The sequence below is a fragment of the Rana temporaria genome, chromosome 13 (genome assembly GCF_905171775.1).
Source record: "Rana temporaria chromosome 13, aRanTem1.1, whole genome shotgun sequence".
NCBI lineage: Eukaryota > Metazoa > Chordata > Amphibia > Anura > Ranidae > Rana > Rana temporaria.
In genome coordinates this window covers 23,823,998-23,845,177 of record NC_053501.1, presented here as the reverse complement: position 1 = coordinate 23,845,177, position 21,180 = coordinate 23,823,998, and the positions used below count along the sequence as shown (strand labels likewise).

The window sequence follows — 21,180 nt, the reverse complement described above, 5'->3', positions numbered from 1 at the left end:
GAAAAAAAGTCCCCGACCCTTTCCAAAAACGCAGAGGCACACAAAAGCATTGATGTGAACATGTTCCATAGGAAACCATGTTAAAAAATTTCCTTGCATTTCTGCAAAATGCAACAGAAAAAAGCATTAGTGTGAATGGAGCCTAACAGGCCAGGTTTGCAAGATAACTGAAATACATCACAGGTGATATCTTTTGCTGCTCAATGATTGCAGTATTCTAGTCTGCATCTCCCCAAGGTAATACTTAAAATCTGGCCTGTTAGTGGGTCTTGAGGACGGGAGTTGAGAACCACTGATGTAGGGGAAAGCAAAAGGATCACTAGAAGTGTCCTTGCACACACAGCCAGGGGGAGATAAAACCAGAGCCAGGCCTTCTCGCTCACCATCAATGCCGGACTTCACAAATGCGCTTCTGGAAGAACGGTCAAACATTCCCATAGACACTCCTAAACCTTGTGGACATCCTTCCCAGAAGAGATGAAGCTGGTATAGCTTCAAAGAGTGAACAAACGCAATACTGAACCCTACGGACTAAGACGCCATTAAAGTTAATGTGCGTCTAAAGGCAGGTGTCCCAATACTTTTGACAATACGGTGTGCAGTATCGCACAAAAGTGAGTACACCCCTCACATTTTTGTAAATATTGTATTATATCTTTTCATGTGACAACACAGAAGAAATTACACTTTGCTACAATGTAAAGTAGTGAGTGTACAGCTTGTATAACAGTGTCAATTTGCTGTCCCCTCAAAATAACTCAACACACAGCCATTAATGACTAAGCCGCTGGCAACAAAAGGGAGTACACCCCTAAGTGAAAATATCCAAATTGGGTCCAATTAGCCATTTTCCCTCCCCGGTGTCATGTGACACGTTAGTATTAGAAGGGCTTAGGTGTGATGGGGAGCAGGTGTGTAAATTTGGTGTTATCGCTCTCACTCTCTCATACTGGTCACTGGAAGTTTAACATGGCACCTCATGGCAAAGAACTCTGAGGATCTGAAAAAAAAGAATTGTTGCTCTACATAAAGATGGCCTAGACTATAAGAAGATTGTCAAGACCCTGAAACTGAGCTGCAGCACGGTGGCCAAGACCATACAGCGCTTTAACAGGACAGGTTCCACTCAAAACAGGCCTTGTAAAAGACGTTGAGTGCACATGCTCAGCGTCATATCCAGAGGTTGTCTTTGGGAAATAGACGGATGAGTGCTGCCAGCATTGCTGCAGAGGTTGAAGGGGTGGGAGGTCAGCCTGTCAGTGCTCAGACCATACACCGTACACTGCATCAAATTGGTCTGCATGGCTGTTGTCCCAGAAGGAAGCCTCTTCTAAAGATGATGCACAAGAAAGCCCACAAACAGTTTGCTGAAGACAAGCAGACTAAGGACATGGATTACTGGAACCATGTCCTGTGGTCTGATGAGACCAAGATAAAACGTATTTGGTTCAGATGGTGTCAAGCGTGTGTGGCGGCAACCAGGTGAGGAGTACAAAGACAAGTGTGCCTTGCCTACAGTCAAGCATGGTGGTGGGAGTGTCATGGTCTGGGGCTGCATGAGTGCTGCCGGCACTGGGGAGCTACAGTTCATTGAATGCCAACATGTACTGTGACATACTGAAGCAGAGCATGATCCCCTCCCTTCGGAGACTGGGCCGCAGGGCAGTATTTCAACATGATAATGACCCCAAACACACCTCTTAAGCCTCATACACACGATCAGTCCATCCGATGAAAACGGTCTGAAGGATAGTTGTCTTAGGTTAACCGATGAAGCTGACTGATGGTCCGTCGCGCGTATACACCATAGGTTAAATAACCGATCGTATCAGAACGCGATGACGTAAAACACAACGACGTGCTGAAAAAAAACAAAGTTCAATGCTTCCAAGCATGCGTCGACTTGATTCTGAGCATGCGCGGGTTTTTAACCGATGGTTTTGCATACTAACGATCGGTTTTGACCTATCGGTTAGCAATCCATCGGTTAAATTTTAAAGCAAGTTTGCTTTTTTTTAACCGAAGGTTAAATAACCTATGGGGCCCACACACGATCGGTTTTGACCGATGAAAACGGTCCATCAGACCATTCTCATCGGTTTAACCGATCGTGTGAACGCGACCTAAGATGACCACTGCCTTGCTAAAGAAGCTGAGGGTAAAGGTGATGGACTGGCCAAGCATGTCTCCTGACCTAAACCCTATTGAGCATCTGTGGGGCATCCTCAAATGGAAGGTGGTGGAGCGCAAGGTCTCCAACATCCACCAGCTCCGTGATATCGTCATGGAGGAGTGGAAGGCCGGGTACTAACGAGCAAACATGTACGATGAAACCCGTCCGTCGAACCGTTTTCACCGTACATGTCTGCCAGGGGACTTCTGTACGATGGCTGTACTAACCATCGTACAGAAGTTCGCGCGCAAACAATACGCGGGGCGTGGCCGCGTCGTCGCCGCGACGATGACCCGGCGACGTGGGCGGGCCTGCCATTTAAATGCTTCCACGCATGCGTCAAACTCATTCGACGCATGCGAGGGACGGCGGGCGCTCGGACATGTACGGTAGGTCTGTACTGACGACCGTACATGTCCGAGCGGGCAGGATTCCAGCGGACGGTTTTAAAACACGTCCAGGAATATTTGTCTGCTGGGAAAAGGCCCGGCGGGCAAATGTTTGCTGGAAATCTGCCCGCTCGCGCCTACACACGACCAAACATGTATTCTGAAACTGGTCCGCGGGCCAGTTTCAGCATACATGTTTGGTCGTGTGTACGGGGCCAAAGAGGACTCCAGTGGCCACCTGTGAAGCTCTGGTGAACTCCATGCCCAAGAGGGTTAGGGTAGTGCTGAAAGATAATGGTGGCCACACAATACATTGACACTTTGGGTCCCATTTGGCCTTTTTCTTCTTCTTAGGGGTGTACTCACTTTTGTTGCAAGGCAATGGCATAATGTGCACATATGTATTGCATACTAGCACCTTATGAAATACTCACCTTAAATCAAAGCCCTCCAGCGCTGTAATGTCACCACTGAGAGGGCCGACATGTTGCCCGTCTTCCTTCCGGGTTCGCTCTCCGGCTATGTGAATGTCCGAAGCCGCAATGACGTCTCTCGCATGGAGATGGGAGCCCTCCATTCCGGCACGAAGCTCTGAAGTTTCGGAAAGGTATGCCGGACCTTCAGAGCGCATGCACCAGTGAGGTCACTGGCTGCATGCTGGGTGAATACAGTTAGGTCCATATATATTTGGACACAGGCACAATTTTCATACGTTTGGCTCTGTATGCCACCAGAATAAAATTAAAACATAACAATCCAAAGGAATGTGAAGTGCAGACTTTCGGCTTTAATTCAAGGGGTTGAACATAAGTGCACTTGCCTTTAGTAAATGACCCCCTAAGACTGGGATGCCATTAAAGTTCACGTGTGTGTAAAGGCAGGCGTCCCAATACTTTTGGCAATATAGTGTAGGTGGAAGAGGTGGCCACCTTGAAAGATTCAGCAACAGATGGTACAAAAATACAGAGAGAAATGGCCAGCTATGCTGCTAAAGTAAACCACAGCTCATGGGTAAGGTGCACTATGGTCTTCTCGTCTTGGATGCCAAGGCCTGATTCACACCTATGCAGGTTGCAGTTTGCATATTGCAATACACTCTTTTCATCCATTGAAGTCTATGGAACCAAAACCAGAAAAAAAAGTCTCTGGCCCTTTCCATAAAATGCCCAGATGTGAACTACATCCATAGGAAACCATGGTAAACGGACTGTCGTGTGTTTCTGCAAAAATATAAACGCACTAAAAAATGCTTAGGTATGAACCAGGCCTAAAGCACCTGGTGCTGGTTTGTAGGCACAGTTTGGGCGATTTTCAGGGTTGATGAAGACCACCAGTTTGTAAGAACATGACTGGCAGTGGTTTAGGAAATAGAAGTTAAATATGGCTACCAACCGGCTGCCATTACCATCCCTTAAAGCAGGGGTCCTCAAACTTTTTAAACAGGGGGCCAGTTCACTGTCCCTGAGATTGTTGGGGGGCCGGATCAATGCAGCCTCATAAATGCCCAACAATGCAGCCCTCACCAGTGCCCAGCAACACAGCCTCACCAGTGCCCAGCAGCACAGCCCGACCAGTGCCCAGCAGCACAGCCCGACCAGTGCCCAGCAACACAGCCCGACCAGTGCCCAGCAGCACAGCTAGCCTATCCAGTGCCCAGCAATATAGCCTGACCAGTAATGCAGCTTTACCAGTGCCCAGCAATGGAGGCCGACTAGTGCCCAGCAATGCAGCCTTACCAATGCCCAGCAAAGCAGCCTTACCAATGCCCATCTATACAGTCTGACCTGTTCCCAGTAATGCAGCCAGTTTCTCCAGTACCCAGTAATGCAGCCAGCCTCTCCAGGACCCAGTAATGCAGCCTGTCCTGTGCCCAGTAATGCAGCCTGACCTGTGCCCAGTAATGCAGCCTGACCTGTGCCCAGTAATGCAGCCTGACCTGTGCCCAGAAATGCAGCCTGACCTGTGCCCAGAAATGCAGCCTGTCCTGTGCCCAGAAATGCAGCCTGTCCTGTGCCCAGTAATGCAGCCTGTCCTGTGCCCAGTAATGCAGCCTGACCTGTGCCCAGTAATGCAGCCTGACCTGTGCCCAGTAATGCAGCCTGACCTGTGCCCAGTAATGCAGCCTGACCTGTGCCCAGTAATGCAGCCTGACCTGTGCCCAGTAATGCAGCCTGACCTGTGCCCATTAATATAGCCTGTCTTGTGCCCAGTAATATAGCCTGTCCTGTGCCCAGTAATGCATCCAGCCTTTCCATTTCCCAGTAATTCAGCCTGTCCTGTGCCCAGTAATGCAGCCTCTTCTGTACCAAGTAATGCAGCCAGCCTCTCCAGTGAACAGTAATGCAGTCTGGCCTGTGCCCAGTTATGCAGCCTGACCTGTGCCCAAAAGGCCAGGAGGGCCGGGCAAAGGAACTTGGTGGGCCGTATCTGGCCCGCGGGCCGTAGTTTGAGGACCCCTGCCTTAAAGGAACGATCGGTGTCTTCAGCAACTGAAGGGTTAAGGCTGCGGGGAACACACCCAGCAATATCCGATTTTGAATCTTCTATATTCCTAATTACCAAGTGTGCTGTCAGCTGTAACTGTGTTTATCTGCTGTTGCTCTGTATCCCGGATTAAGTTTAGTGATTATAGACAAAGTCTGAATAAGACTCAGATTTGATTACCTCAGCACTCCAGATAACAGGCGCAGAGTATCTTATTGCGCTGAGGAAACAGGGGCAGCTTACAGGTGCTTCCAGAGCTGACTGACTCCAGATAAAAGATAACAAGACTGACCTATACATGAGCCGCCGACACAATAATCCATTGTATCTGCTGTGTGTCTGTCGTATTGTGCCGATGACGGCGTGGATGAAATGGCGCATGCCTTATCGCGGAGCACATCCAGGTCTGCCGTCTTCCCTCTGGCTCAAGACATAAGGACTTGTATAACGGCTTTAAAAAAATAAAATAAATCCACTACAAAGTGTATTGATACTTTCTGTTTACACTTCATTTTTGTACCGCTTTAACTTCTTTTGTTCTATTAAAAAATTCCCCAAAAAGTTCAGTAAAATAAAAAAAAATCCACAAAAATAAAATGTGATCCTTCATTTTGTTTTGCCTAAAAAAACATAGGTGAACCTAGAGTTCAATGTGTAATAACTAAAGCAACATTTCACTTAAAAGTGAGTTTCACTCATCCTCCTCCTCTCTACTGTAACCATATTGGTAGGCTTTTGTTTTTTCCTAGGAAGGTGTACCTTTTCCTGACAGGTACATGCTCCCACTTCTGCAATACTCACCTAGATGAGAATTATGGAAGCTTGGGCCACCCACCCTCAATCCCCTGAGACATGTCCCACAAGGCTGTGGGATCAGTGTGAAAGCACAGCACGACCTTGCGCATGCGTAGTGGGGAGCTGGTGGTGAGACATTTCCCAACCCGTACAGCTGCAGACCTAGAAATGTCTCATTGCCTGTAAATAGCGGTGTGCAGTGTCGGCTTCCTGTCGGGATCGGGCATGTGGGGATTTCAAACATGCCAGAGCTCATCTCTACTCCGTATGTGTCCCTACAGGAAGTTGACGTACTCCGCATGTGTCCCTACAGGAAGTTGCCGTCCTCCCCATGTGTCCCTACAGGAAGTTGCCGTACTCGGCATGTGTCCCTACAGGTAGTTGCTGTACTCGGCATGTGTCCCTACAGGTAGTTGCTGTACTCGGCATGTGTCCCTACAGGTAGTTGCCGTACTCGGCATGTGTCCCTACAGGAAGTTGCCGTACTCGGCATGTGTCCCTACAGGAAGTTGCCGTACTTGGCATGTGTCCCTACAGGAAGTTGCCGTACTCGGCATGTGTCCCTACAGGAAGTTGCCGTACTCGGCATGTGTCCCTACAGGAAGTTGCCGTACTCGGCATGTGTCCCTACAGGAAGTTGCCGTACTCGGCATGTGTCCCTACAGGAAGTTGCCGTACGCCGTGTGTCTACACAGCAGTGTCAAGCTCAATTTCATTGTGGGCCGCATCGGCATTATGATTGGCCTCAAAAGGGCCGATTGTATCTGTAAGATTATATGTCCAGCACATCCCCTCCCCTTACATTGGATGTCAAGAGCCACCCCACAATCAGAAGTTGAGTGCCCCACTCTCCCTAACATCACAGTGCGCCCCCCCCTTTCCTTATGCTGCTACTGGGAAGAAGCTGGATGCATTGTTTGAAATCAGAAAGTAAGGGTCTGAAGGAGGACCAGAGGAGGGCTGGAGTTTTCCTGCAGCTGCAGGAGAGGTGCGAGGGCCACATTTAATGGCCTGGAGGGCCGGATTCGGCCAGCGGACCTTGTGTTTGACACCTGTGCCATACAGGAAGTTGCCGTACTCCGTATTAGAGATGGGCTCAGGCGTTTTCAAAGTCCCACATGTCCAACCCCGTCAGGAAGCCGACACTGCACAATGCTAATCACAGGCATTGAGACATTTCCCAATTCGTTCAGCTGTGGACCGTGAAATGTCTCACGGCCTGTAAATAGCATTGTGCAGTGTCGGCTTCCTGGTGGGATCAGGCATGTGGGATTTCAAACACGCCCGAGACCATCTGTACTCCGTATGTCTCCATACAGGAAGAGGCCGTAAGTCTCCATACAGGAAGAGGCCGTACTCACTATGTCTCCATACAGGAAGAGGCCGTACTCACTATGTCTCCATACAGGAAGAGGCCGTACTCACTATGTCTCCATACAGGAAGAGGCCGTACTCACTATGTCTCCATACAGGAAGAGGCCGTACTCACTATGTCTCCATACAGGAAGAGGCCGTACTCACTATGTCTCCATACAGGAAGAGGCCGTATTCCGTATGTCTCCATACAGGAAGAGGCCGTATTCCGTATGTCTCCATACAGGAAGAGGCCGTACTCACTATGTCTCCATACAGGAAGAGGCCGTACTCACTATGTCTCCATACAGGAAGAGGCCGTACTCACTATGTCTCCATACAGGAAGAGGCCGTACTCACTATGTCTCCATACAGGAAGAGGCCGTACTCACTATGTCTCCATACAGGAAGAGGCCGTACTCACTATGTCTCCATACAGGAAGAGGCCGTACTCACTATGTCTCCATACAGGAAGAGGCCGTACTCACTATGTCTCCATACAGGAAGAGGCCGTACTCACTATGTCTCCATACAGGAAGAGGCCGTACTCACTATGTCTCCATACAGGAAGAGGCCGTACTCACTAGGTCTCCATACAGGAAGAGGCCGTACTCACTAGGTCTCCATACAGGAAGAGGCCGTACTCACTAGGTCTCCATACAGGAAGAGGCCATACTCACTATGTCTCCATACAGGAAGAGGCCATACTCACTATGTCTCCATACAGGAAGAGGCCGTACTCACTATGTCTCCATACAGGAAGAGGCCGTACTCACTATGTCTCCATACAGGAAGAGGCCGAACTCACTATGTCTCCATACAGGAAGAGGCCGTACTCACTATGTCTCCATACAGGAAGAGGCCGTACTCACTATGTCTCCATACAGGAAGAGGCCGTACTCACTAGGTCTCCATACAGGAAGAGGCCGTACTCACTAGGTCTCCATACAGGAAGAGGCCGTACTCACTATGTCTCCATACAGGAAGAGGCCGTACTCACTATGTCTCCATACAGGAAGAGGCCGTACTCACTATGTCTCCATACAGGAAGAGAATGATAAGTAATAATACATACCTGTTAAAAACTGCATTTAACCAGCCCCAAAACTGTCTGCGCCCAGAGAGTGGTGGAAGACGTTGCTTAGCCAGGAAAGATCGGTGCAAAACGTGAAAGATCATCATAGCTTATGATCTAAAAGAGAATGTAGCAAATAATCTGTTAACAATCCAATGAACCTAAAATACAGTACAAGCAGATGGGGCTCTGAGTAGCATCTACAAATAGGATACATTGTATTGCAGATATCCATTTGAATGATTGATAGGACAATTAACTAGACTTGAGACCTTCTGTCCTGTTTACGCCCAACGATGTAGACTCCAAAGACATGCTGGTAGGTTAATTGGATCCTGTCCAAATTGGCCCAGTATATATATATATATATATGTGTGTACGACTGTGTGTCCCAAGCGTGTCGAGATCCCCAGGGGGTAAATGACCGCAACAGCCAGGAAGACACTGGCTGCAAAAAGCGCCTAGAGGCGATTCAGTTCGCATGTGTAGTGCTATACAAGTCACTCACTCATATACAGCCAAGTTATTTATTTTTCTTCATTTTGGATGGAAAGGGTTAGAACCTTTGTTGGGTTTTTGCTGCTATCCAGGGTTCCATTAGAGCAGTGTTTCTCAATTCCAGTCCTCAGGCCCCCCCAACAGGTCAGGTTTTCAGGATTTCCCTCAGATGAAAAGGCTGTGGTGATTACTAAGGCAGTGAAACTGATCAAATCACCTGTGCAAAATAATGGAAATCCTGAAAACCTGACCTGTTGGGGGGGCCTGAGGACTGGAATTGAGAAACACTGCATTAGAGAGATTTCCCCAAACTTACTGTTCTGCTTACAATCTTGCGCTAGATGGGAAGTAAAAGAAACTCTCCATCAGCAACAATGTTCACCCTCTTGGCTGATTGATACATATATTGTAGGTTTTTAGAGTCCATTGGATATCATCAAAGCCCCGATGAGGGGGGGTTGCTTGGCCCCTGAAATGCGTTGGCTGCCTCGTTTTACCCCATTAGCGGAACTAATAAAATACATTTTTGACTCTCCTTTGGCACTCTACATGGTAGAGTAAAGGGAGGTTAGAACCTCTGCAGGACATTATGAGCATGACAGTGAGTGTAAATCTCTCCAACAAAGCCACAGAGAGGAGTAAAAACCCAACAGCACTTCTTATCCTTCCCCACCCTGTCCAAAACTAGAAAAGTTTTTTGGCTTGACATACACTTTAAAAAATAAATTGCACTAGTTATAATACAAAAAAAAAAAAAAGTAGCTGTCGCTGCAATACTCACACTATTTCCAGTGCTGTCCCTTGCAAACTCTATGTCCTGTGGTCCAGCACTGCTGCTCCCCCTTTAAGCTGTAAAATGGCCAGCATCATTTACCAACTTCCTGGGAGCCCAGCCAGACATGGAAACACCATGCAAGCTGCTGTGGACTCGCAGGAAGGTGGTGCAGAGAATGGTGCAACGATCGATAACTTTGCATAGAGTGAGGAAGGATTAGGACCCGTCAGGTTTTTTTAGGCTTCTGTGGAGCTTGGCAAACGGGCCCCAGTAGAACCCCAGTTTATTATTACCCTGGTACTGCAGGGTACCCCCAGCTCTGCCGATGCCCCTGCTCAGTTGTAGGCCCCAGCTCTGCCGATCCCCCTGCTCAGTAGTAAGTCCCAGCTCTGCCGATCCCCCTGCTCAGTAGTAAGTTCCAGCTCTGCCGATCCCCCTGTTCAGTAGCAAGCCCCAGCTCTGCCGATCCCCCTGCTTAGCAGTAGGCCCCGGCTCTGCCGATCCCCCTATTCAGTAGTAGGCCCCAGCTCTGCCGATGACCCCTGCTCAGTAGTAAGCGCATAACTCTGCCGATCCCCCTGCTCAGTAGTAAGCACCAGCTCTGCCGATCCCCCTGCTCAGTAGTAGGCCCCAGCTCTGCTGATCCCCCTGCACAGTAGTAGGCTCCAGCTCTGCTGATCCCTGCTTAGTAATAACCCCCAGCTCTGCCGATCCCCGTGCTCAGTAGTAGGCCCCAGCTCTGCTGATACCCCTGCTTTTCTGATTCTCCTCTCTCTGGTCCCTGCTTACCTCCGGCAATCTTGCTCCCATGCTGCGTATCACATGTGACATCTGCTAGTTTCTCCTTCTCCGATTGCCCAGCTCTGCTTATACCTGCTTAGTAATAACCCCCAGCTCTGCTGATCACCCGCTCAGTAGTAACCCCCCAGCTCTGCTGACCCTCCATTTTTCTGATCCTCCTCAATCTCTCTGGTCCCCGCTCACCTCCCGCTATGTTGCTCACATACTGCTCCGGTTCCCCAGCTCTGCTGATCCCTGCTTAGTAATAACCTCCAGCTCTGCTGATCACCCACTCAGCAGTAACCCCCAGCTCTGCTGATCACCCACTCAGTAGTAACCCCCAGCTCTGCTGACCCTCCATTTTTCTTATCCTCCTCAATCTCTCTGGTCCCCGCTCACCTCCCACTATGTTGCTCACATACTGCTCCGGTTCCCCAGCTCTGCTGATTCTCTGCCGCCCAGTCTTCACTCTCCAGTCCCATTCACCTTCCACTATAGGGTTCCCGTGTTGCACACCACATGTGCCACCTGCTAGTTGCTCCACTCCAGTCCCTGCTCACCTTCCTGCTGCTCCACACCAGATTTTCCCAGAATATATACACATGAACCAGAAATGACTGCGGATGATATCTTTCTGGTTCGCTTGTTGGTTTCCTAGTGCATCCTGGGATATCTCATATCTGCAATACCTCCAAAGCAAAGCTAAGCTAACTAAATAAAAGCCTCTCAAAAGCGGCAGGTGCTGTAATCAAGTGTTGTCAGACTTCTATGGAGGCTTTGAAGACACTTTGAAGCACCAACAATGTGACATAGGGTATAATTTTTTAAGCAAAACGTGTGAACAGGACTGTAAGGTAACCATTTTATTTAGTGACAGGAGCTTTGATTGGCATTAAGAGTGCTTTAAATAAAGCGTGTCCAATGCCACATTGTGAAGCAAATGTAAACCAGCCCTTCCTGATCAAGGGCTCAATTAGTGGGATTTCTCCTCACTTTTCCAGTGACAACATACAGGAAATGAGGGAAAAATCCCCAATAGGGACGCAAACAACAATAAAAAGCTGACTGGGGATCTAAACTTTATTTCTCACTGTGTTACCATTGTACATTGTTTTTCCGTTCTTTTAGTCACCCAAGCTCGGCATCACATGGGTAGCACACAAATACAGCCTGCTTCGGAACATCAATTCCTCCAGACTGACATCCACCCATCAAGACATTTGGATATTCACAGAACTCATCCTAACTGCTTGCATCGGGACTGGGAGCTTGTGAGAGAAGTACTGCAGCATGGCATTGTGATGCTTTCAGGAAGCAATGTACACCACCCTGCACCACCCTCTCACCATGATCTCCCTGCATTGCATAGAGAAACACAGATGCAAAAAAGTGTCTAAAACAGTGGTTCTTAACCTGGGTTCGATCGAACCCCAGGGGTTCGGTGAGTGAGTCTCGGGGGTTCGGCGGAGGTCACACAGGGCCGCCGGTACAAGGCAGGGGCGGACGGGTGCCCTGGGCGATACCATTTCGTATAGGAGGGGGGGGGGCGCAGTTGCAGGTGAAGCTCTGCCGCGGCCGCCAGCGGCACTGTACAAAATGTGTGCCGAGTGCACTCCTGCATCTGGGACCGTCACCTCCCGGCTCCCTTTTCTGTCTGCTCCCTTTCCCCCTATGAAGGAGTCTCTTGGTCCCTTCCAGCGGCGTGACGTCACTCCACTCACGGCCGGAAGGGGGGGACTCGGAGCGCTGCACAGAGAGCTGTGTGTCGGCGCTGCCTGCGATGAGCTAGAGAGGCAAGGACTAGTCTCGAGGAGCCTGCCTGACTAGTGGAATTTGAACCCAGCAGACAGTGTGCTAAAAAAGACTACTGAACTTGTTTAAAAGTAAGTAGAACCTGTTAAGAGCATATCATTAAATGGCTGGATTGGGGGGGAGGGGAGGAGGCTGACTGAGGTGAGGTGACCAGCACTTTATTAATATAAAATGGCAGATAAAAAAAATGTTTTTGTGTTATTTTAAAATGAGCCTTCTCTGACTAGCAAAAATATATATATATGAATTGCAGCCTCACTATGCCATCACATGCAGCCTCTGTGCCATCAATTGTCGCCACTGTGCCCATCACATGCAGCCACTGTGCCCATCAAACGCAGCCACTGTGCCTATCACACGCAAAATCATATTTTATTTTTCCAATTAAGAAGGTTTCGGTGAATGCGCATATGAAACTCGTGGGGTTCAGTACCTCCAACAAGGTTAAGAACCACTGGTCTAAAATAAAGAATGTAATAAAAAATACAAATAAAAAAGAGAAAGGTTTATTTAAACATTTAATTGTTGATGAGGGGGGGTTAGGAGGAACCAGGGAAGGTAAAATATAAGCAGATTTTTTTGTGTCCAAACAATACAGGACAATTCCCAACAAAAACTCACCCGTCTGGTTACAGTGTCTCAATATAAAGGAAATATAAATTAGCCAAACACTGACACCTAGTGGCCATTACAATAACTGCACATAAGGCTAGCCAAAGATACACTATTAGGTAGGTTCAGAAAGAGTTAGGCCAGCTTATCAGTAGATAAGCCGACCTAACTCAGAATCTGCGCCTAAGTGTATTCTCAATCAGAGATACACTTAAACATATCTAAGATACGACGGCTTGCGCCGTCCTATCTTAGGTTGCAATATTTCGGATGGCCGCTAGGTGGCGCTTCCATTGCGGTCGGCGTAGAATATGTAAATTAGTAGATACGCTGATTCACGAACGTACGCCCGGCCGACGCAGTACTTTTACGCCGTTTACATTAGAGATAGGCCGCCTAAAGTTAGAGCTAGGCCCTAGTTGGAATAGTAATGTTAAGTATGGCGGCTGTTCCCGCGTCGAAATTCAAAATTTTTACGTCGTTTGCGCAAGTTGTCCGTGAATCGGGATTTACATCGTTTACGTCCACGTCTAAATCAATAGGCCCGTGCGGCGTACTTAGCCGCAATGCACACTGGGAAATGTAGGCGCCCGGCGCATGCGCAGTTAAAGAAAAATGTCAAAAACGTAAGGTCAAGCCCCATTGACATAAAACACGCCCCCTTACACACATTTGAATTAGGCGCCCTTACGCCCGCCCGCTTTAGGCTACGCCGCCGTAACTTAGCAGGCAAGTACATTGTGAATCATGTACTTGCCTAGCCAACTTACGGCGGCGTAGCCTAAACACGCTAAGCTAAGCCGCCGCAAGTTTAGGACAATGTACCTGAATCTACCTATATATTACCAAAAGTATTGGGACGCCTACCGTTACATGCACATTAATGGCATCCCAGTCTAATGCTGGCCATACACTATACGAAAAATCGTTCAAAGCCATTTAAAAAATTAAAATTAAAATTTGGCCGTGAAAGCAAACAATAGTGCCATCATGTAATGACCGATAAATCCTTCAGTGGACATAAGTGAATCCATATTTTTTTTTTCACATATATACTTAGTGCAAACCGTTTGGACGTACATATGTGAGCAGCGCCCGCATATGTAAACGGCGTTCAAACCACACATGTGAGGTATCGCCGCGATCGTTAGAGCGAGAGCAATAATTCTAGCCCTAGACCTCCTCTGTAACTCAAAACATGCAACCTGTAGAATTTTGTAAACGTCGCCTATGGAGATTTTAAAGGGTAAAAGTTTGTCGGCATTCCACGAGCGGACGCAATTTTGAAGCGTGACATGTTGGGTATGAATTTACTCGGTGTAACATTATTCTTTCATAATATTAAAAAAAAATGGGGATAACTTTACTGTTGTCTTAATTTTTAATTAAAAAAAGTGTAATTTTTTCCCAAAAAAGTGCGCTTGTAAGACCGCTGCGCAAATACGGCGTGACAGAAAGTATTGCAACGTTCGCCATTTTATTCTCTAGGGTGTTAGGATAAAAAATATATATAATGTTTGGGGGTTCCAATTAGAGGGAAAAAGATGGCAGTGAAAATAGTGAAAAATGTCATTAGAATTGCTGTTTAAAGCGGATGTGCCACGGGAACAAAATATTAAAAGCCAGCAGCTACAAATACTGCAGCTGCTGACTTTTAATATTAGGACACTTACCTGTCCTGGAGTCCAGCGCCGATCGCAGCAGAGCACGAGCGATCGCTCGTCACTCTGCTGCTCCCCCCGCCATCCACGCTGAGGGAACCAGGAAGTGAAGCGCTGCGGCTTCACTGCCCGGTTCCCTACGGCGCATGCGCGAGTCGCGCTGCGCCCGCCGATTGGCTCACACGCTGTGTGCTGGGAGCCGAGTGTTCCCAGCACACATCGGGCGAAAGACGGGATGTGACGGAATGCCCGTCTTTTGCCCGTAGCGTGTGGCCGGAAGTGGGTGCAAATACCTGTCTTTAGACAGGTATCTGCACCCCCCTCCCCCCTGAAAGGTTTTTAAATGTGACACCGGAGGGGGGGAGGGTTCCGATCAGCGGGACTCCACTTTAGGGTGGAGAACCGCTTTAACTTGTAATGCTTAACTTGTAATACCAACGGCCACCACCAGATGGCGCCAGCTCACACAAGGAAGAGCTGGGGACTTCACACAAAAAAAAAAAAAAAAACTTTTTTTTTTTTTTTTTGCCCACCTTCCAAGCCAAGTGTCCGGGAGGCTATTTCTAGTCGCCATGGCGACCTGGCGACCGGGATTTATCGAACCCTGCCTTAAGAGTTCCCTTCACTGGAACTAAGGGGCCAAGCCCAACCCCTGAAAAACAACCCCACACCATAATCCCCCCTCCACCAAATGTTTTGGACCAGTGCACAAAGGTGAGTGAGTTTGGGGTGGAAGACCTTGACTGGCCTGCACAGAGTCCTGACCTCAACCCCATAGAACACCTTTGGGATGAATTTGAGACTGTCAGCCAGGCCTTCTCGTCCAACATCAGTGCCTGACCTCACAAATTGACATTGTATTCCCCAATAACCACAAAGGATACAAATCCACTTTGTGTGCCCCAAATGCCCTTGAAACCCAGATATTACCTAAAAATTGATTTTTCTGGTGATTTTCTAGCCCCCTTACGTACAATGCTTGTCCATGGAACAACAAATCACAAATGTACCATGATGGTTTGTAGCTGCATTGGAAAAAAGAATAGATAGCGTTACTGAAGCTGCCTAGTCTGTAAAACCCTTCAAATGCTGCAAAAATTAAGTAGTGAGCTACAAAACTCTGCAGTCAGTTCAGCGCAAAGCGAAGATTGTAGCATTCCAGCAACACGTTAAAACACGCAATACCACAGATCATTGCTCTTGGCGGAGTTCCCGTTTATTCACCATAATCCGATGCAGGCGCACGCCCCTCAAACTCCTACAACTCCCTGGGTTCCTGGACACACCCGCAGAAGATACGTTTCTCTGCTTCTCTCCCTCAGAAGTGTAGAGAATCCATAGAAGATGAGGCAGAGGTAGCTGGGCAAGTGATCTGCAGCCAGGCAAGAGGCCCTCCACTGTCAGAACTGGAAAGGGGGCCAGAGCCTAATAGCACTCAGCTTCTCCAGAAGACCCAGCTATTGTGGAGAGTCCTTTCTTGTGCATCATTGGGATGGCATTTCATCCTGAGACCTGGGATCCCTACAGCTGTTCACCTGTGTTACCAGCGCTGCTCTGGACTTCACTGTGAGAGATGCTGATTATAGGGATAATTAGTTTTACTGAACTAGTGTAGTAGAGTCTTAGGCTTGGTTCACATATGAGCTGCATGCGGCTCACAGCAGGGGTCCGGTGCATTCTGGTCCACTAAACATAATTGACATGCTAATCCACTAAACCTGAGGAATCAGAAATCTGACCTTTTCAGACTGCCAACGCATATCTATCGTCAATAGACTTTCACACAATACAGTGTCATTAGCATACACAATGAAAGGTCTGTAGAAACAGACCTAATTAGCACAATGGACACAGAATGCAATCACAGCAAGACACTTAAACATCCCATAATAGGCAGCCTTAATTAGCATCTCAACAGTCTATGAGACATTCTTATTGACCTGTTGGGGGTCAGAATAAGCAACCTGTAATATTTCAAGATCCTGCAATACATGAATTATTAATGTCCCATCTCATGTAATCCGCAATATCAGTTCTCAGTCATCCTATGCCCAAAAAGGACATAGGATGACCCAAGAGTCATTGGTGAAGCTGGCACAGGAGTACCCCACATCCTTCAAAAGTCTTTGGGTGTCACGGGCCATTCCGTTACACCGCTCTACCTGCCTCCTGCATAGTTGCACCCAGATCATACTGTGCATTCATGCCCGCTCTGTCTCCTGTGGCCACACACCCGCACCCAGACCATACTGAACATGCTTACCCACTCTACCTTCTGTGTTCTTGCACCTAAATCATACTGTGCATGCATATCCACTCTAACTACCGCCTGTGTCCCTCCCCCTAGACACTGTGCATGCATTATTGCTCCTTTGCTCTCGGCCATACTGAGTATGTATCCCTCTCTATCTGTCTCCTTGCACCCAGGCGATACTGTGCATGGGTGTCCACTCTACCTGCGTTCTGTATTGTTGCACCCAGACCATATTGTGCATGCATGCCTGCTCTGTCTCTTGCGGCCATGCGCCTAGACCTTACTGGACATGGTTACCCACTCGATCTATCGTCTGCATTCTTGCACCTAAACCATACTGTGCATGTCCACTCTATTTGCCTCCTTTGCACCCTGACTATAATGTGCATGTACCCACTCTATCTGCCTCCTTGCACAGACGATACTGTGCATGCATGTCCGCTCTTCCTGACTCCTGCATTGTTGCACCCAGACAACACTGCATGCATGCTCGCTCTGTCTCCTGTGGGCACGCACCCAGACCATACTGAACATGCTTACCCGCTCTACCTTCTTGCACCCAAACCATACTGTTTATGCCTGCTCTGCCTCCTTTTCACTCAGAGCATAATAAGCATGTATGCCCACTCTATCTGCCTCCAGCGTCCCTGCTCTCCGGCCATACCGAGTATGTATCTCTTGCTCTCTGCCCTCTTTGCACCCAGACTATACTATGCATGCATACCCGCTCTGTCTGCCCCCTCGCTCCTCAACCATACTGCATATGTATTTTTTTATAGCTACCTCTTTACATGCATACCCAACACTTCATTGTCTCTGCCAGGAGAGCACAGCATGTTGGCCCCAGGGAGACATTGCACTATAGCTATTTTATGCAGCTATACCATGGGCACAGGCCCGGATTTGCTCCCTTTGCCGCCCCAAGGCCGAGTCCTTCAATGCCGCCCCCCCCCCCCCCCCACACACACACACACACACACACACACCATCATTCGCGGCTTTTATCGATGACTGCTACAATAGATCAATTAAAAACATATTTCCACACACAAGAACACTGAAAATAACTGGCTTTAATTGTACAGGCTGAAAATGCCTTTTAAAGATTATAGCGGTAAGAAAGAAACTGTCTACAATTTTTTAGCTCTAACTTTTCTTTTGGCAAACTCATCAATAATATCTTCGTAGGACAAAGTATTTAAAAGTTCCGACTCAATGGCAAGTAAAGCTAAACTGTTCAGTCGGAGACGGTATAGGAGATTGTCAGAGACTGCAGACACATTACAGTGGATGATCCTTTGGACACTCATATACATATACCATCTATATGGCTGTGTGTAAAAGTGTCAGGTAATCAGCAGGATACAGTATAATGAAGATGTTTTCACAGTCACTAACCTACTAGATTCCAGGTGCCTTCGCCAGTTCCTTTTTTTTCCCACCAGGTAGTCATCACCGCCAGTGGCATCACTAGGGTTGGTGTCACTAAAAAATGGTGTCACCCCCCACCCCCTATTTTTGAGTTGACATCCCAGCGTTACCGTGCATTGTGGCGGTCAATAAGGCCTGTAGGCAGTATTAGGGTTAGACCCCTTTTACACGGAGGCGTTTTTCAGGTGCTTTTGGGCTAGAAATAGCGCCTGTAAAGCGCCTGAAAAACGCCTCCTCTCCAGTCCCAGTGTGAAAGCCAGATAGCTTTCACACTGGGGCGGTGCGCTGGCAAGACGTTAAAGCGGGGGTTCACCCTATAAAAAAAAAAAAAAAACAACATTTTTTTTTCTTCTAGCATAAAATTCGGCATAGTAGCGCGAGCTACAGTATGCCTGTCTTAATTTTTTTATCCCCGTACTCACAGTGTAATCGTACATAGAAGATTCCGACTGCCCGCGGGGAATGGGCGTTCCAATCCAGACGGAAGGTGATTGACGGCCGGCTCTGTCACGCTTCTCCGGAAATAGCCGAAATAGGCTTGGCTCTTCACGGCGCCTGCGCATAGTCTGTGCGCAGGCGCCGTGAAGAGCAGAGACCTACTCCGGCTGTCTTCGGGGAGCGTGACGTGCCAGAGCCGGCCGTCAATCACCCTCCCTCTTGAAAGGAACGCCCATTCCCCGCGGGCAGTCGGAATCTTCTATGTACGATTACACAGTGAGTACGGGGATAAAAAAATTAAGACAGGCATACTGTAGCTCGCGCTACTATGCCAAATTTTATGCTAAAAAGTTGTTCTGCAGGGTGAACCACCGCTTTAAAAAAAGTCCTTCATGCAGCATCTTTGGGACGGTGGAGGAGCAGTGTATACACCACACCTGCCAATTGAAATGAATAGGCACCGCTACCAAAGCGCCTGCAAAGTGCTTCGGCAGCGCTACACAGGTACATTTAACCCTTTATTCTGCCGCTAGTGGGGTTAAAAGTGCCCCGCTAGTGGCCGAATAGCGCTGCTAAAATGACGGTAAAGCACCACTAAAACTAGCAGCATTTTACCGTCAATGCCTGCCCATCCCAGTGTGAAAGCAGCCTTAAAGCATAGCAGGTTAAGCACTTCCTAATGGCTCAGTCCCTAGGAACAGTAATGGATAATGGCCAACAAGCCATCTTACCAGACCCAGCAAAACTGAAGCAGTGATCCCTCTGGCTGGACGTTCACTCTCTCTGGGTTGCCCGGGCTGACTCTAGTCAGTAGTGTCTTTCTCCCTCTGGTGGTGCTGGGCAGCATGGCTCCCTCTTTGGTGGTGTGGTACAGCGTGGCTCCCTCTCTGGTGGTGCGGGTACAGCGTGGCTCCCTCTCTGGTGGTGCGGGTACAGCGTGGCTTTCTCTCTGGTGGTGCTGGGCAGCGGGTCTCTCTCTGGTGGTGCTGGGCAGCGGGTCTCTCTCTGGTGGTGCTGGGCAGCGTGGCTTTCTCTGGTGGTGCTGGGCAGCGTGGCTTTCTCTCTCTGGTGGTGCAGGTATAGCATGGCTCTCTCTGGTGGTGCTGGGCAGCGTGGCTCTCTCTGGTGGTGCTGGGCAGCGTGGCTCTCTCTGGTGGTGCTGGGCAGCGTGGCTCTCTCTGGTGGTGCTGGGCAGCGTGGCTCTCTCTGGCTTCTCCCAGCAGTCCTCTCTTTTTCCTGTCTCCTGTAGCACTCACTCCCTCAGCTTTTTCTCTGGTTCCAGGATTTCTCCCCCCATCAGAGTGCATTCTGGGGGCTGTAGCCTGCTCCGTTGATAACACTGGGGCTACCAGTCTTCTGGAACTACAAGTCCCATGATGCTCTGCTAGTCCCTAGTCTCTTCTGATCCGTTTGCGATCTTGGGATGGTGTCACCCCGCTGGGCCCGGGGGCTATGTATATGTGGGGGGCGGCCACAAAAGCCGAGAAGTCGCCGCAGGAGCAGCGCCGGCCGCGCCGCCCCTGCAACACTGCCCCCCCCCCCCCCAGGCCTGGCCTCGGTGGCCTTGTGGCAAATCCGGCCCTGTGGGCACCTGAATAGGGGGTGGCAGCGGCGACCATACATAGATTCAATGCATGAATCTATGTATGGTGATAGAGGGGTGGCAGGAGAGAGGGGGAGGCGCCCATGCTCCCCTTATGGACGCACCGCCATCTATGGTTGTAGAGAGGTGGCAGGAGATCAGGGGCAGTGCCTATGCACCCCTTATGGACGCACAGCCATCTATGGTGATAGAGAGGTGGCAGGAGATCGGGGGCAGTGCCCATGCGCCCCTTATGGACGCACCGCCATTCTTGGTGATAGAGGTGGCAGGAGAGAGGGGGCGGTGCCCGTGCGCTCCTTATGGACGCACCGCCATCTATGGTGATAGAGAGGTGGCAGAAGAGAGGGGGCGGTGCCCGTGCGCCCCTTATGGACGCACCGCCATCTATGGTGATAGAGGGGTGGCAGGAGAGAGGGGGCAGCGCCCATGCTTCCCTTATGGACACACAGCCATCTATGGTGATAGAGAGGTGGCAGAGCCTATGCGCCCCTTATGGACGCACAGCCATCTATGGTGATAGAGAGGTGGCAGAAGAGAGGGGGCGGTGCCCGTGCGCCCCTTATGGACGCACCGCCATCTATGGTGATAGAGGTGGCAGGAGAGGGGGCAGTGCCCATGCGCCCCTTATGGACACACCGCCATCTATGGTGATAGAGAGGTGGCAGAAGAGAGGGGGTGGCTTGTAGTTCTGCAACAACCAGAGGGCCCCCGTGTTGCCTACCCTGGCATACGTTGAGATCTGGGGGTGCTTCACACAGCAGAGATGTATGTACAGTGCACAGCATCATTAACAAGGATTGTGAGTGGAAGACAGACAGGGGAGTGTGACACAAACACATGGATATCATATTGTATAATTACAACAAACGCCAAAATTATTAGCAAGCAAGTGCGCATGCAGCTCCCATAATAACTCGCTCACCTCTATCGGCCAGTGTCAGTGTCTAGTCTTTACAACGCCCCGCCCTTCTACCTTCAACCTTCCTTACAAAACGCCCATTGGCTAAGAAAATTACCCAGGTGCCATACAATTGGTTGGAGACTCTC

General features: G+C 49.1%; 1 protein-coding gene across 1 annotated transcript in view; it reads right to left on the bottom strand.

Moving 5' to 3' along the window:
• DMAC2L (distal membrane arm assembly component 2 like) overlaps positions 1-21,162 on the bottom strand; it is a 29,750-nt gene extending 8,588 nt beyond the window's left edge. The window contains exons 1-2 of the mRNA XM_040333507.1: positions 21,056-21,162; positions 8,270-8,386 (exon numbers count right to left, since the gene is read on the bottom strand). Of these exons, the coding sequence (XP_040189441.1) occupies positions 8,270-8,376 (107 nt within the window). The 5' untranslated portion in view covers positions 8,377-8,386; positions 21,056-21,162. The remainder of the gene's footprint in view (positions 1-8,269; positions 8,387-21,055) is intronic.
• Positions 21,163-21,180: the final 18 nt, after the last annotated feature.